The 16,950-nt window shown below is 40.0% G+C and overlaps 1 protein-coding gene across 1 annotated transcript in view; it reads right to left on the bottom strand.

Annotated features, from left to right (window-relative positions):
• LOC108963288 (granulocyte colony-stimulating factor receptor-like) overlaps positions 1–1,586 on the bottom strand; it is a 32,176-nt gene extending 30,590 nt beyond the window's left edge. Inside the window, exons 1-2 of the mRNA XM_030237180.2 lie at positions 1,521–1,586; positions 1,225–1,275 (exon numbers count right to left, since the gene is read on the bottom strand). Of these exons, the coding sequence (XP_030093040.1) occupies positions 1,225–1,275; positions 1,521–1,563 (94 nt within the window). The 5' untranslated portion in view covers positions 1,564–1,586. The remainder of the gene's footprint in view (positions 1–1,224; positions 1,276–1,520) is intronic.
• Between the last annotated feature and the right edge of the window lie 15,364 nt (positions 1,587–16,950).

The following is a 16,950-nucleotide window of genomic DNA, read 5'->3' as shown; positions in this document are numbered from 1 at the left end:
TTTTGGACCTGGTGTAATACTTCATGTCAATACATTGGTAATATACTGTTTCTGACACTATTTGAAATAAGAGCTCCATTAACTCAGATCCACATGGTGTCTGCCATATTGCAGACCTGTCTCTGCTTATGGAGGAGCAGTGGTTATTCCTCATGCTCTTTGCAAAATCCCCCTGGTCTGTCTCTGCTAGATTATGGTATTAAAGCAGACAAAGGAAAAATAGTAGATTTCATGTTTGGAAATAGTGTATTATCTTGGCTAACACCCCAAAGCATCCTCCCACTCCCAATATACTGAAGTTCTACATTGCTTTGTCCAGATGAATATAATGAATGCACATTTTATTTTCACTTTTCCTGATTGTGAATATTATGCACATGCACATCAATTTTGATTCTAGTGCTTTCTTTGTTCCACTGTGCTGCTCGACCTTAACAGGTATATTATTAATTCTTCCCAGACCTAGCATAGTCCCAGAGCTGTATCATGACTGTGCTCCAAGAGTTATGCAAAGAAAGAAGAAAATTTCTTTGCTCTAAAGAAAACGCAGTTGGGTTTCTTCACGTAAAAAAACCTCAAACCAACAAACAAACCCCACACCACCTACCTTTAATTTTTTTCACTCTAGAACTTTCTGTTTTTCTTCCTGAGCATCTGGTTTTCTCACTAATGATTTAGTGGAGCTTAGTCTGGCAAGTTAATTGCAAGGACTAGAAAATTATCCGTGGCTAATTTCAGAAGAACATAGTCCTCCTGCAGATGTCTTGCCCAGTGTCACTGTGTACTCAAGAACCTGTCATCTCTGCTGTGTCTGTTAGCAAGTAGGATGTTCCTGCCCACAATAAATCCAGCACAAAGTACATCAGACGACCACCCACTGCTCTGTAATACTCTCTATCAAAATGTGTTGTACTGTTCCTTCCCGGCATCATCAGTAATTTCCCAGCTGAATGGAAAGCAGAGATATCCATCGCACATAAACATGAGAGGATCCGTGGTCTTTTGGAACGGCAGCAATTTGAGAAGCGCTGGCTGCGCTCTCACTCACAGCGTGCGGGTTAGCCCGGGCGCCCTGCCCTCACACATCTGTCCGTGCTGCTCGGGCAGGGCTTTCCCTCTGGGAAAGGCGGGCGTGCTTTTGGGGGCGATGCTGCTGGAGCCCCGAGCAGCGCCCAGCGCCCGCCGGAGCCCGGCACGGCGCCGGGAGCCCGGCGTTCCACCCACCTGGCAGCTGCCGGCAGAACGGAGAGTCCCAGTCTGTGCAGCGGCAGGAATCTGGGGGGCACAAAGACGGCGGGATGGGGGGGGGGGGGAGAAAAAGAAAAGAGAGAAAAGAAAAAAGGAATTGTTGGTCAAGAGAACCGCAAAAGAAACAGGAAAAATGTTGCTGGTGGTTGCTTCTCCTACTCACAGAATTTAATTTGGTCATGATTGCGTTCGTACAGCCTCATCCTTGAGTAGCAGTAAGGATTTTTACTGTTCATAAGCGGCAGTAAGCTGTGCTGTATGTGAAAACTCACCTCTAACAAGTAAAAAGATAGCTGCCAGCAGAGAGTTCTTCATCTTCTCTGTAAAGAAGCATAATGATTACTATCAACATTACACTGTCTTCAGTCTATTTTCACACTTCCTTTTCAAACTTCCTATTCATTCTAACACCTATCCTGCTACTGGCTGAACACAAGTAACAAGTTTATCGATGACAATGGGAAGAACACTTGAGCTCTGTGTTATTAATTTTACTTACAAGATCCTAGAAATCCTTCTGGAAAACAGGAATTTTTCACCCTGGTTTTTGTAAGCACTCACAGTGAGATTTTTGATGGTGTCTGCATTATCAGCAGTGCAAACTGAATTAGGTACTTCTAACTCTCTTAAAAACCCTGTCACTGCAAATTAGAGATATTCATATCAGTAAAAAGGAAGTCAAGGCATTTGACTGAGTCTAATATGAATTCTTGTATATTGTAGAAATAATAGTGGCAACTTGTCTTCACTTTCTGACTTTTATCTTTCAGTGTAATTTCCCTACCTCAAAGATGCTGTATCTACATTTGCTGGTACCTGCACTGGGACCCTAATACAGACAAAAGTCACCATAGCTGTAAATCAGATGTTTGCTCCACACCATTAATTCAGAGAACATTCTGAACACAGAAGCCAGCAGAGACGTAACAGCTGTTACTCTTACAGCAGTAAAGGGAAATTTTCAGAAAATTTTTCTACTGTGGAAAATTTCCCTTCTGGGCTTAGACAGCTGCTATCAGAGATTGGATCCAGACTTACCTGGAGATAGGCAAATTATTAACTTATCTTGGCAACCATGGTAAATTTCAGGTTGAGTATTGAATAGAAAGAAGAAATCTGCCTAAAATTAATCACTTTCCTAAAGAAAGAGGCATACTTCTCAGCATGGTCAGCAGTAGGAGTGGGTGACTAATGCAACAACCACACCTTATCAGATTTTATGAAGGGTACAGTCATGAAAGGCAAGTGATCAAGGAATTCTGAGTGCTGTAGGGGGCTTCCTAGTCACAAATTCATTGGTCTTGGGAGTAAGCTCCAAAATGCTGAGGGGTAGCGGATAGAATGTATGTCTGCAGGATCACAGCCCTGTTATCTGCGAGATCCAAAAATTGGCCTTGGAATACTTCCATCAAGGAATAGCCAAGAGGATAGTGTCAATTGAAGATCATAAGGAGAAACTGATAAAGTAAAAATGCAAGTCACATGTGACAGATATTGACAGTGGGGTTGAGGATCTAGAGACTCAGAATAGTGTAGAAGTCAAGAGATGGAGAAAACTTTAACAGCTATCTGTATTGGTTTGCTGTTCTCAGCATAGTCACATTCAAAACAACCTGTCCTCAATGAAAACCATGTAAGTAACTCAAAGCAAGAGCAGGACTGGATTTAGTGTGCACAGAATTAGGACAGAACATATTGGAGAGAAATAAACCCAATGAAGGAAGTCCATGTCATCTTTGCTGGAGGTCTAGGTCTCAGTATAAATGCTATAGTCATTTGAAGAAAAAAAGGTAATTCTGACAAGCACAGAAATTATATTACTAGTCCAAATAGCAGAGGAGATATAATATTGAAAACTGGAATTTCACATTTGGGTGAGGCCAAGTTTTTTACTACAGCTTAGCTATCGAGTTACTATATATTTAATGTACAGCAAAAGATAAATTATAATATTTGAGGTAAAATTTGCTAGAACCACTTTTTCGTATGTTTAATATATCAGCTTTTTCACCACTATGAACTTCTGTCAGAATTGTAAATGCCTAAAGTTTTCCTGTTAATTCAGATGAGGATAAGTTATGCCATCTTCTGTGATATGTTTTAAAGTGCACAATGACTGTAGGATGCTTCCAGCTTTTCATCACTTTGACCTAGCTGTTTTTTCAGACCCAGGTTTGTGCATCATTCTAGATGAGGTTCTCCATGAGCTTTTCCCTGTCATTTCCTTATATAAGTTCTGCAGTAAAAGACACAGCAGGCTCCTGGTCTCCCCAGATCGTAGACTTGAAATCAATGAACCTTTCCATTTAGACTGGATTAGACAATGTAAAATAATCAAAACCCCACATCCTTCTCAGTTCCCTTCCCCAACACGATCTGTTAATTCTTGCTCTTCAAAGGGAAAACAATCTCTGAAGGCAGGCAGGCTCAGCCAGGAAAATGCCAGGTGCCCCTTCCTCCTGCTCTGCTCCTGTGGAGCTGCAGCTCTTGTAGCACATCTTGGGAGGACTGGTCAAGCCATGAACTTCTGAGTGCTTTTTTTGCAGGTCAGCCATGTGCCCATGAATGCTAATGAACCAAAAAGGGTCTGAAATCTTCTCAGCTGGGAGTTTTAAGAATGTCCCAAGACAGCTTGTGCTATGTGTAACCAGCAAATTTGTTGAAGTGCATTCAGGTCCTGGTGGGCAGCTGAAGCAGAAGGCATACTGCAGAGATACTACACCAGGAAAGGCATATTGCATTTCTACTTGAAGTCTTACCTTGTCTGAAGTACAAACTGGTGAGGTCTCCTGGTTGAATGTGGTTGAAAGTATGTGGTTTTGGTAGCTTGCTGTTTCTTTGATAAACAGCTCCAATTGACCCGAGGGGATCTCTTTCAGGCATGTTGTCGCAAATTCAATATTGTAGCAATTTCAAATTCAGTTTTTGCTGCTTAGTAGTACATACTGAGATTGTGTATCTTTCCTTTATGGATCTAAAGTAGAGTAATACAATTTTTAAAAGTGAATTCTCACATACTTGTTTCCAATAGGCAGACCTTCAGGTATCTAAATGTCTGACAGATTTTTACAGATTTGCTTTGTTTTCCAGAGAAACACATAAACATCTGAATTCAGTGAGCAAACCTCATAGGTTCTTCGGGGAAAAAAAAATTCCCATTCAGCCATCAGCTATGGCCCCTGGGGGTAATTTGTTGTGGTAGGGAGGGTCTCCACCATGCACACTTTCAGCCTTTCTGAGTTCAAGTTACAATATGAAACAGCTTACCTTTCAAACAATTCTATGTTATCTTAATGAAAACCACATTTTTTTACCCAACACATCAGCTAGGCAGAGGCCATAAAAAAGTGCCAATGAGAGATCTGCCTTGGAGATTTAAAAATTTCCAATGACATGATGAAGATGAAGCATAAATGTGCCTGGATAGACTAGACCCAACACAGAACGCAAAAAGATCACAGAGATTTATATATTGGGGTGAAGATTCCTTTGAAGAAACAAAATAGAATTAAGACAAATGTAGACTAAATTCTGCTTATGCTAGACTAGATCTGGAGTCTCACCAAAACCACATCATTGACAGTGGTGTGGTGCAGGGTTTTGCCTCGTGCATCAGCTAGAATATTTATGAGAGTCAAGGTGGTATGATTGGATGAGACTGGTAACCTCTTGTTACTACAGCATCACAGTTAGTGCTACAGGCTTGCTTGTGGGATGATGGGACAAAATTATCACTGTGGTAGCTCAGACTAGTGGTCTGAAAACAGAGTTCACTTACATGGTGGCTGAGCTGTGTGCAGGACCCGAGTCTTAAGTATCGGAGTTTGACTTGCAAAGAAGATCTTTACTTCTGCTAGATCACCTTGGAGCGCATCTTATTCATCAGTTTTAGTAGCCTCTGACTGCTGTGAAAATACAGTGTGAGAATCCGCTTCAATTTACATTCATCACATTTAAGACTTTGTTAAATGCTTATAAGTTTTTTAATTGCACAAGTGGATGACAAAGAATATAAGCCTTCTTCCCTACTATCCTGTTTTGTTTACCTCCTGGGCTTGCAACTGCTACAGGGAATTACTCTGGGATATGTGATGTGAAACCAGAGAGAATTTGACAAAAGCTTGTCTGTGCTCTCCCTATACACAGTTTTGGGAGCAATCTTTATTTTTGAAGTTTGCAGGAAGGCTGAATTGTTTGTTTTTATGTGTTTTTGTTTGGCTATTTTTTAATGCCTTTTAAAATGTGTTTTAATGTGTTTTAATCTCTGAGGCAAGGAGATATATATATATTTATCTTAGTTACCTTTCCTTTTCCTTTTCCCCCTGGGATTACTCCTGGACAAAGGAATGCTTGCCAGTGAAACACAACTATTGTAGAAAGCATGTTTGAAGAAAGTCCAGGAAAGCAGCATGAAGAAGCTCACCTAGCACAAGGCAAAATATGAATTTTTTTAAGGGTAGTATTCTGTGTTCATGGTATTTTATCCTACCATTTCCACCTTAGTGAAAATAAATGTATTTGCCCTGATAATTTCAGATTTTCTGCATTGTAATTTTTGTCTCAGAGTTTTATCTGGCATAACTGGTCTGCCAAATCATTAGCTTTTCTTAATTTAAGTGTTTTCAAGCATGTTCCCTGGCTTAGAAAAACGTGATTTAAAAATGGTAATTATGGTTAACTGAGCTCTGAGAGTCTGCATGTATACCCACTTGTGTCTTTACTACTCTTGGCCACTTTATTTTTTTCCTCAGCCATTATTATGCACTAGATAACCTGGAGGAAATTTTTTTGAGGCATCATTCAATTATCTATCAAAAATAGTTTCAGTCATCTAAAAGTAATTCACAAATAGCTATTTGCTGCTCACATGTAGAACAGAAAGCTAGTGAGGGGCTAGATTTGCCAAACTGAAATAACAGTGTCATGATTCTCATTAGCCCCTGTATCTTTCAGAGTTCCGTGATTCCAACAATTCCTCAGAAGGTGGGATGCCTTAAACTTGGTTTGACTATAGGAGGACCTTGCTCGTGAGACTAACCACTGTTCTTTAGGACTTCCTGGCATGGCCTGTTTTGAACCCCCTATTAAGATTATTCTTGCTTTACATCAATAACAATTGATATACAAAAGCCTCTTGAATGAGGATTTATGTCTTGTGAGCCACATCTCATTTAAGCTTTTTAACTATTAATCTGAAGCATCACAGCACAGCAAGAGCCTCCAAAGAGTGCTCCTATGCAAAACATGTAACTATCCTAGTAGTTAAGATATACTTCTAACAGCTGAGAAATTCTGATTTATGCTTTGCCTGCATAAGGTCTGAGCTAAACATCTTTGCAGCTGCTAATTTTTATTCGCCTGCCTGTGGATTACTTGCACAACTGTGATTATGGCTTCTTTAAACTATGACCTCCATAAACTCTGTCAGCTTGTGGATTTCCTAGTTTATTCGTAATACAGTGTGAATATTCCCATTCACTCTTGGCCTCTAGCTGAAGTTTGCTGCTAGGAACACAGAAATACCAGGGGTTTCATGGTGGCCTGAAGCTTCTTCTCTGCTAGCATTCTTCTTGCAATTTCTTATGTGAACTGAACTTGTTCAATCTTAAGGGTAGATTTTTTTTTTTTTAATCTCATATCTCATACAAGAGTTTGTTCCTGAATTTAGCAATCACTGTTGCGAGTCCCTTCTTTACTCTGAAATATTTTCTTTCATCTCCCATAGTGATTATCAGCCTGCGTTTTGCTAGATTTAAACAAATCATTATTTTCCAGTCTATTATTACACAAAGAAAAGTTCCATTTCCCCTCTTATCTCATTAGTCTCTCTCTGTACAGTTTGATTCTCTGAGATTTTGCTGCTAATGGAAAGAGAAACAGCTGCTTAGGCGGTTGCTTATGTTGCCCCTATTTTATGTCTCTTTGGCTGAGGGTGTTGTCAGGCGAAGCCCTCCCACTGACCACAAATAGTCACACTTCTATTTCTGAGTTGTTGAAGTGTGTTTCAGTGGTTAGCCATGGAGTGTGGAAGCCTGAGTCCAAAATGGCAGGTGTGTTCAATTTTAACAGTTTTAGGCCTTTCTGTCCTAGTGGCTGAATTGGGTGCTGAGGAGGAGAATGGCACTGGGAAGTTCTAAGTCTGCAAGTGTGCCACAGAGACTTGGAGGGGAAGGAGGGCTGGCATGGGGAATTTTGAAGCATGCATCTCTGTGGTGGAGATGCAGAACCCTAAAACACAGGTGCAGGCATGGCCCTGCTGTTTAACCAATACCAGTCATGATTTAAAAAAAATGAAACATAAAGATTCTAAGGGATGCCTTTGACAAAAAAATGAATCATTTCAAGCAAAGCTACTGATGATTCCTTATGATGCCGTAATGCCAAAATGACCTCTGCAAATTTCCCTCCCCTGTTTTGAAAAATGCAAAACTTTCTTAGGTCTCTTCAGTTAAGAATGTTTAATTAAAACTTTATTTTTTTTTTTTTTTTTTTTTTTTTTTTTTTTTTTTTTTTTTTTTTTTTTTGTGGAAAAGAAATTAACCTAAATCTGTCAAATATTGACAGATTTACTTAAATGGGTTCTCAGCATGAGACTTAAAACTATGTGGTAGTGGACATGGTGAAAGTGGCTTCATGAAAGCAAAAGTCTGCAAAATTATCATGATGTAAGTTCCCTTCTTTCATGAAGGTGGAAAGTTTGTGGAAGGAGCATGAAGGGAAAACAGGAATCACGTTTAGAGTGAAATTACGTGCCAAAGAGTACACAGAACTGAGGAGGGTATAAGCAGCTCTGAAATTAGGGAAGTTTGTATCTAATCTTTGTGGCCTCTTCCCAATTTACATAATACATAGAGATCCATGGTTTAGAGCTCAGTTTCCTCCTCAGGCACGGGCTCTCAGCAGTGAGACAGTAGTGATCAGTATGTAGACTTCAGCACTCAGCTGAGGAGGATGTGAGAAATATGTCAAGGACAGGCCTTCCAGGTTACAGAAAGGATTGCTGCAGAGGGTGTGGAACTGCAGCCAAGGGAAAAGGCTTAATTGTAGTTTTGAGCTCCCAGACTTGGGCAATTGGCAAAGCAAGGGCAAGAGCAAGCAGTGAGCTGGGATGTCTGTGCATGTCTTGCTTGATCTTTCAATTCTCTCCGAATGCCTAGAGGTAGATTGATACAAAACATAAAGGAAGCACAGAAAAGAGATACCTTTTCCCAGTAAAACAGTGCAAGTACTAAAGGATCCTATTCTCTGTCACACATGGCTGTACACACAGGCATGTGTATACACAGGCAAAGCAAATGCTGCCTCTTGAGGTCACATGGTTTACAGTGGTTCAGGACAAAGGCTGGCCATACTTGAGATACATTCATTTGAGGGGTTTGCTTTGGCTTTGGGATCATTAGAGGAATGTGAATACAGTTTGGTCTCTCCACGTATCACCTTGTCTTTCACCAAAGCAGGGCCTTGAAGAAGGGAGTGTTCCTGACATCTGGGAAAAGCAGGTGCTGGCAGTCTGTAAGTGTTGTGTCATGTAAACAGCCTTGTGGTGTCATGCCCCACCTACCACAGGAGCTTGCTCTGCCGTGGGAAGGAGACACATCGACTCTGAATGGAGGAAAGATAGAGATGGCTTGTTTTGACAAGACCTTGTTTTGCAGAAGCTATGCAGAAGAGAAAAACTGTTTTATTTGACCCAATTTACTGTGAGCATCACTTTGGTAGTAAAAGAAATAGGAGAATTAATTCCATTCTTAGCTGTAAATTCACTTTTCTAGAAGTGAAACAAAATGAAAGAACTCTTTCATACAGGAAGAAACAATATTGCAATAAACAGAGAACAGTTTTATGTAATTTATCCCTTCTGCCTCAGGCTCTTAAATGAAGGGAGAGAGATTCTGAGCCGCCAGTTCCAGTACTGTTGAAGGCATTTGCAATCAGCATGTTTGTAAACTGGTTAGGCTCCAACTTGAAATGTATTGGTTTTGATTGGCAGTACTCCTGAGGGAAAGCTTTTTTTCCCATAACTGTGCATCTCTGAGAGCTATTTGTGATAAAGTATTTGAGAGTCTATTTTGTTTTGTATTTTGGAATAATTTGGAGGCAGAATTTTAAAGGAATACCCACAAAGGAATTTCTGCTCTTCTCATCTAGAAGAAAAGGAAGTTCCTTTCATTACAGTGCAATACAATTTTTCAAGACTCCTTTATGTTGAATCTCTTGTCTTTGGAGTCATTGTGGCAATGACCCTTGTTCCATGTTTAATGACAGTTCAGAGATCAGCAATATTCTCTTTAAACATAGCAGACTCTCCAGATGATAAAAAGAATTTGAAGCACCCTTACATGCAATCATTCCATCACACAGCTCAATAAAGAAAACTTGGGTTTCCTTATTTTTATTATACTGCATTACAAGTGACATCACAAATGCTTAGCACAAGAGGCGTTCACAATTCAATAATTTTTTCTGGGTGTAATGGCCTTTAATGCTATCTTTTAATAAGCATGGATAGGCAGTGAAATGCAAGATCCAACATATGTCCAAGGTTTTGTAACAGCTCTTGATGGCCCTCTGCCACTGTCTTCCTCAGTCCCTTCCATTCTGCGGTTATTGAAGTATCTAGAATTTTTCACTGAGTAAGAAATCATCAGCATAAACACTAACCATGACTTAAGCAATGCCCATAGTCATAGAATCAGAATCATATGGCCATAGAATTATAGAGTGGTTTGGATTGGAATGGATCTTAAAGACCATCTGGTTCCCACCCCTCCACCATGGGCAGGGACATCTTCCACTAGTCCAGGTTGCTCAAAGCCCCATCCAGTCTGGCCTTAAATGCTTCCTGGGATGGAGCATCCACACCTTTTCTGGACATCTTATTCAAGTGTCTCATCATCCTCACAGTGAAGAGTTTTTTCCTAGTACCCAATGCAAACTGACTCTGTTTCTGTTGAGGGCCCAGGAGAGGCACAGTGAATGGAAGGTTGCTGTAAAAAGCCATGGGCCTGGCACTGCACACCAGTTATGGTGGAGCTGGGGCTGTTGTTGCCAAAGTCCATGCAATTATACAGTTATCAGCCCTTCTCTAGTGAGGCTGCTTTGGGGGAAAGTAGATCTTGTCCCTCTATCTTCCCCTTAACTATTTTTTTCCATCCAAAACCTGAGTTCTGTGGAGGCTGCTTAAACTTGGCTCTGCCTCATGGTGACACAGATCCAGTAATGCCTTTTTGCTTAACTGAGTTTCTGAATCATGAAGAGTAAGAAAAAAATAACACACGCATCACAGATCTGAAACTCTGATAAGTTTCTGAGTAGGGTTGAGTAGGCTTTGTACATCTTTGTACATCAAGTTCTTACTTATGGTACTGGATAAGCTCATCACAAAAAAGAAGCAGTTAATAGAGGGAAAAAATCCAAGAAAGGTCACATTTCTTTACATAACTTTCCTACAACTTATTTAAAGCAGAGGGGTTTTTCAATTTAAGTAATTTAAAAATGAAAATTATAGTGAAGCCCAGAAGAAGTTGATGTGCCTCCTGTACTAGTTAGTCTGTTCATCTCAAGGAAGTTTATCTTCAGAGATCAAAAGACTCAGAGAAATATTTTCTCTCACATCACCTTCAATGCTTTAAAGGACAAATCTCAAAGTTTAAGGAGATTCTGATACTTTTGTTGAAATATCTTTTCTGAGGCTCTAGGGACTTAGATGGAGCCATTGTTTTCTTTGTGAAAGTAGAGGTATAAGGTGGAAGATTTGATATATGCTGTAGGTTCAAATGTGCAAATCAAACCAACAACATTTTCCTGATTGTTATTAACCCATTTCAAAAGGGAACAATATAGTGAGACATTTCTAAGTTACTTACAAGTGCCAGAACTTTTTTTGTTTGAGAATGGCTTTTCAGACATCACTGCACAGTGAAGCTGTAGAATTTCAAGAGCTGCTGGTAAATAAAGGCACTTGACTACCTTTGCATGTAGCAGGCTATAATTCCTTATCCTGTAATTACAGGAAAAAGCAGTGTTTTGAATATTATAGTCAGATTATAGTTTAAATACTTTGTGCTCATCTGAAATTTCTTATCTGCAGCAGCCTATTTTCTGTAACCCAGTACCCATATACTATGGGTTGAAGAACTTCTTGACAGTAGTTCCCTTTTTGATGAAAAACTATTTCATTAACTTCTCTTCCCGTAACATCTACTAGAAAATAATTTTTTGAACTAGAAAGAAACAAACTCCTGCACTTTTCTACTACATATTTCCTTAGATAAAACTATATTTATTCTCAAAGTAGACACAAATAGAATGTTATTTATACCAACAGAAATGTTCTCTGTTTTTTAATAACCAATACAAAAAAAAAAAAGGATATTTGAAAGTTCTTATGAAAAACTTAAAATGAAAGAACACTGCAGGTCAGAGGAGCCTGACAGTTCTGGCACTCTGAAAAGTGACAGCCAAGAGTCAAAGCAGAGGGCAGGTGATAGAGAGCCAGCAGGGTGCCTTCCTCTTCAGCTTTTGGATATTGTCAGTTTTTTGTCCTCCTTCACTCCCCTTTTAAGAAGGAAGGTTAGGCAAAGCTGGTACACTGCCACAAAATGTTCTTATGTGATAACATTTTTCAGAGAAAGAGTGCAGTCAAAAATTCCTCATCCATCTCTATATCTAAGTCTACTTGTGGTTTATATGGTATAACAATAATGCAATAATTTACATAATTTAATTGCTCATAAAGGCTATTATGACTGAATTTCTCGGACATATAGATACTGAATTGCTTCAACAATAAAACATAAAAACACTATGGAGGTTAATAAAGCTATCAAACCTGAGCTGGAGTTCTGCAGCCAATGGAATTTTTCAATTGGCTGCAACAAAACATTAAATTATGCTGACATTTTCAAATCTGGCTTCCTGATGCCTGGGACAGCTACACAGTCAAGGCCTTGAGTGTCCTATTGCTCTGGAAAATCAGTCCCACAGCTGTCAAATTAAGGATTTCATGACACAGCAGAAGCCCAAGACTGAAAAAGCAGGCTTTGCTACTGAAGCCTGCAAGGATTCATCCTGTGTACAACGCCAGGTATTTCATAGCCAAAATAAATGATGTGTTTTGAGCAGCCCCCTCCACCCATGATGCTCATGGAGCTGCTGGAGGCCAAGGGCAGGGCCCAGAGGTGGCAAATCCAACAAGCATCCCCCAGCCAGGCACTGGATCCCCCAGCAGGCCTGTGGCTGCATCTTCAAACACACTTATTTTGTCAGTCTGTGGAGTGTGTGCCAATATTCCTTGCTCTGAGGGCACTGGACTCTTCACCAACCCAGGGTAGGGGGGTCCTCTGTCCCATCCAGGTGTCCCCACACCCCAGTTAGGGGTCTGGATTTTGTGTGTATTACCTCACAGTGACACCTGCTGGAAAAGGAGCTTCATTCTGGCAAGAAAGATTTATTTTTACTATGAATAAACATTCACTGGATGCCAGGATGGAACAGGACATTATGTGAGGCAAAGATCACAGGAAAGACTAGCACAAGTGAAAGGCACCAGCAGAATATTTAAAAACTTGCTGAGAACACTGGAATGGTTAAAGAAGCCTGTTGCACTATCCTGAAAACCAATACTGACTGACCACAGTTTTGCACCCAAAGCCCAGCACCATGTGAGTCCCAGTGCAGACTCCAGAGGAATGTGCTGTGCTGTGTCTCCGCACCGTGATTTCCGAGGATGCTGAAGCCCTCTTCCAGACAGCTCGTGGAGTTTAATCAATGTGTGGAAGGTATTTTTCTCCCATTCCCATATTTTAGGAAACTGTTTTTTCATTCATAAAAGGTGTAATCCTCGGTTGGAAGTCCTTCTGCACTTCTCGAGAGAGTAGGGAAGGCAGGGAGGAAATCTGCCGCTGGGCATTGGGAGAAGCTATTCTTCTGTAGCCGTGTAACATTGAACGAGCCAAGACTGACCGGGCTTCTCCCACTCGAGAAAACACCACTAGGTGTCACTGAATGCCAGGGATTGTCACTACTGGTCCCCAGACGGGCATCAAAGGGAAAACACTGTGCATATTTCATATGTACACTGCTTTATTGCTATACCTTTTTGCAACGACCTAAGTGTGAGGTCATTTTACGTTTGGATTTGTTTTGGAACATACTTCTGTCTTCTAAACGGAACACATAAACCTTCAAATTTCCAATTTTAATTGGATAGACTTTATTTTATGTACAGCATGGGTGAAATAATCTTGGTGTGTACAAGCTGCTAAATTCTACATGTTTACACTTGAGAGGAGCTACTTTAGTCTCAGGATTAAAATAATGATTGTGTTTTATCTGGTTTTCCTGCCAGAAAACCAGGTTTCCTGTACTCAGAGAGAATGTACTCAGTGGAATTCTCATCAACACCTCGAGTAGTCAAAGAAAAAGCCAACCCAACAGTACTTGCTTTTAGAATACTTTTGTATGGGCACATACAACACATACAGAAGTGTTAAAATTAAGGCTGCCAATGAAGCTGCAAACAACAGCTTTGTCCTACCATCCTGTGAATTTTCGAGCAAACATGAGGGGGATCAACATTTATAAAGTGTGGTTTCTCTTTCAGATTGAGTTGTGATTTCCTTAAGCAGTGTGGGAGGGCACAGAGAAAGCAGATTTTGAGTACAGTGACCTAACTGATTTTGAGAGGTGTATCAGAGGTCTTCCAGCAACTCTGCTCAGTTCCCCACCTCAGTGATTGTCGGCTCTTTCTTCAGGAAGGAAGGATGTGGAGTCAGATCGTAACTGTGAGCAACCAGAAAGAGGATTAATCAGCACACAGTGTGTAACTACCTCTGCCTTTAGCATCTGTGAAGGTCTCAGTAGCAGGGATCTCTGCTAGAGCTGCTGATGCTGAGCTCTGACACACGGCCCACGGCAGAGCTCTGTAAGGCAGAGCTTCCTTAAACTCACAGTGCTGCTGATCTCCTGGGAATACTCTGAGGTTTTTGGTGTTTCTTCAATCAAATATTTGGTGCCAAGGGCAGGATGGAAGTGCGTGCTGGAAAAGGAAATAACAAAATGAAAAGTGAATAGCCATTCCTTCTACTGAAGGAACAAAAGCCCTGCAGAAGAAAAAGCAGCATTTGTATCTATAGGTAATGGCTGATCCCATACACATTCAAGGAAATTTTACTGAGATTACCTACTCATTTTTTATTCTTTGTCACATGATAGGAATATTTTATGAGATTTTCTTTTGCCAAGAGTAGTTTAAAAATATATATGTATTCCATAGTTCAACCTCGTCTCCTCTTAGGAAGAAAACCTCCCTCTAGAATCCCTTATTTTATAATTGCAGTTTTCTCTGACAGGGAGTAATAAGAGTAAGGCTCTGATTGCTCTGATCATTTAGTTTGACTGTGCTTCATATCCCCACTCAGATGTATTAATTTTGAACTTCAATGTAGTCTTCTCATACACAGAGCAGTAAAATTCTTTCCACAGATTTTTCCACAAAGAAAATGAAGATGACTTTATCTCATGTACCTAATATTTTAAGGTTTAATACACACATGTTTGCAGAGTGTATAGAAGATGAAAAGCAGTATATTATAAGCAGCAGTACATTCATCTTTGATTATAAGAAGTGCATTAGTGCTTTTCCTCCTCCCTCAAATAAACAGCAGTGCTATTCCTTCCTAGACATCTATAAAAATATATCTATAAAAGAGGAAGAAAAATAATTATAAGATAAAGCTTCATAAATAAACAAATACAGAAATAAATTATTGTAAGATGACAATTGAAATTTCTCTCACTGGCTTCTTTTGATCTCCTTGAGGCTCATTAAATTGTGGGTAGCAGACCCAGCTTCCATATTTGAGAAAGAAGCTAAAGTGATGCTTATGTGCAAGCAGAAGTTTCAAAGGTAATGAGGCTTGGGACCTATAGACTAGAAAGTATAGGTTGATTTGCATGCATTTTCCACCTCTCCTGCTGCTTATTTGCATTGTTCGTCATTTTCCAGCCAGCTCAGGAATCCTCAGCTGATTTGTTAATATTTGCACAGTGCTCATAAGCATTACAGATAGTCTTCAGGTAGACAGGGGAAAAGAAGCACTGGCCCAGTGAACTTCCAATCAAATTACTTGAGTTGTGGCACTCTCATTTTCATCTGCTCCTTACCCTGGAAAAGCATCAAAGATTTTCCATAGCAACTGTGAATGATAAATTCACAGAAATGTGTTCTAAATCAAAAGTCTGTAATAGAAAGGAAGTGCTGAAATTCTGCTTCCTTGAGTTCTATATGTAAGGGATATAAACTTCCTCTCTGTTTCTGTGGATATATTTGTTTATTTTTCTTTCTCTTGTTTCTGCTGGCTTTTTTCTTCCCTTCATATTCCTTTGCTGATGAGAGTTGAGGCGCTGATTTGATGCTACAAATCAAATATCCGTGTAAGGATTGATGTGGAATTGTCTCAGCAGATATGTTAAAAGCAAAATAGCTTTTTGGATGCTGATTGACTGTCTTTGCCTAACTTTTGTTACGTGCTGTGTTAGTTAGCTTTGTGGGCCAGTCCTGCACATAAGCACGGATAGAATGAGATCCCCTACACCTGGAATGGACTTCTATGGCAAGGAATACTTGCAGATTTGAGCTCTACATTATGGACTAGACGTAGTATCTTAATGCATCTTCAAAAAGGGGAAGAAAATTATTTTAACATCTTACATAAGGTAAAAGAGACAAGCAAATTCTAACCCCATAAATAGCTTACATTACAACCAAGTTCATTACCAAGTGCTCTGTAACAACTTCTTGTCTTTGTTCTGATGCCTAACAATTCTTCTTTTTCAGGGAGGCTGACTTAAACAAGGATAGCCCAAATAAGATGCTGGGGTGTCATAAATGACTGCTACAGACTGATTGCTGCTTCATGCCCATGATGTCTTCCAGCAGAGAATGTGAGGACTTGCTGCTGTGGTGAGCAGCTGTGCCCATGCCAGCCCATCCTGCTGCGTGGCATCACTGCTCACAGGTACGTGGCAAGCATCTGTGCACAGTGCAGCCTAAAGTATGTGCTCGCCATGATACTCCTTTGGCAAAGGAAAGTAATCCAGAAATGTGGGAAGCAGATTAATTTAGTCTTTGTTTTTATTGTGAATGACTATTCACATGCTGTTGAAAGTCTGTGAAGGAATTTCTAATGGCAGAGGGAGTTACAATGAAACAGAAAAGAGTGAAAAAGCTGTTCACCCCTACTCAGCAATGCTAGTATGGAAAACTTTTGTGTCAAGTGCATCATCTCTTTGTGTATAAGCTCCTGCTGAGACTGAATCCTAACTGTAACAAAAGAACAGCGCAAGGAAGCTGATACTGCTTAAATCTGTGCTAGATTACTTTCTACTTCTTCCCTTTCTATGGTTTAAGGAGTCAACAGTAAGCATATCATGTTCCCAGTATGCAGCACTTCTATAAAGAGAACAAAATTTCCTTAAAAACTACAAAGGAGCTCCTGAGTGTATGTTGTTATCAACCAAGATTTTGACAATAGGCAAGAAGAAAATAGAAAATACATTTTTGAGCAGCATTCTGACAGGTTTATTGAAAGTTCACTGTGAAACTACAGTACCTCCTATTAAGCCAAATCACAAAGAATCTGTGAAATCAAAGACACAGCAATGAAACATATAATCAGCTGTTAAAAAAAAAAAAACAAA

This window comes from Serinus canaria, chromosome Z, assembly GCF_022539315.1.
Source record: "Serinus canaria isolate serCan28SL12 chromosome Z, serCan2020, whole genome shotgun sequence".
Taxonomy (NCBI): domain Eukaryota; kingdom Metazoa; phylum Chordata; class Aves; order Passeriformes; family Fringillidae; genus Serinus; species Serinus canaria.
The sequence above is the reverse complement of the archived record's forward strand: the minus strand, read 5'-3'. Positions and strand labels throughout refer to the sequence as shown.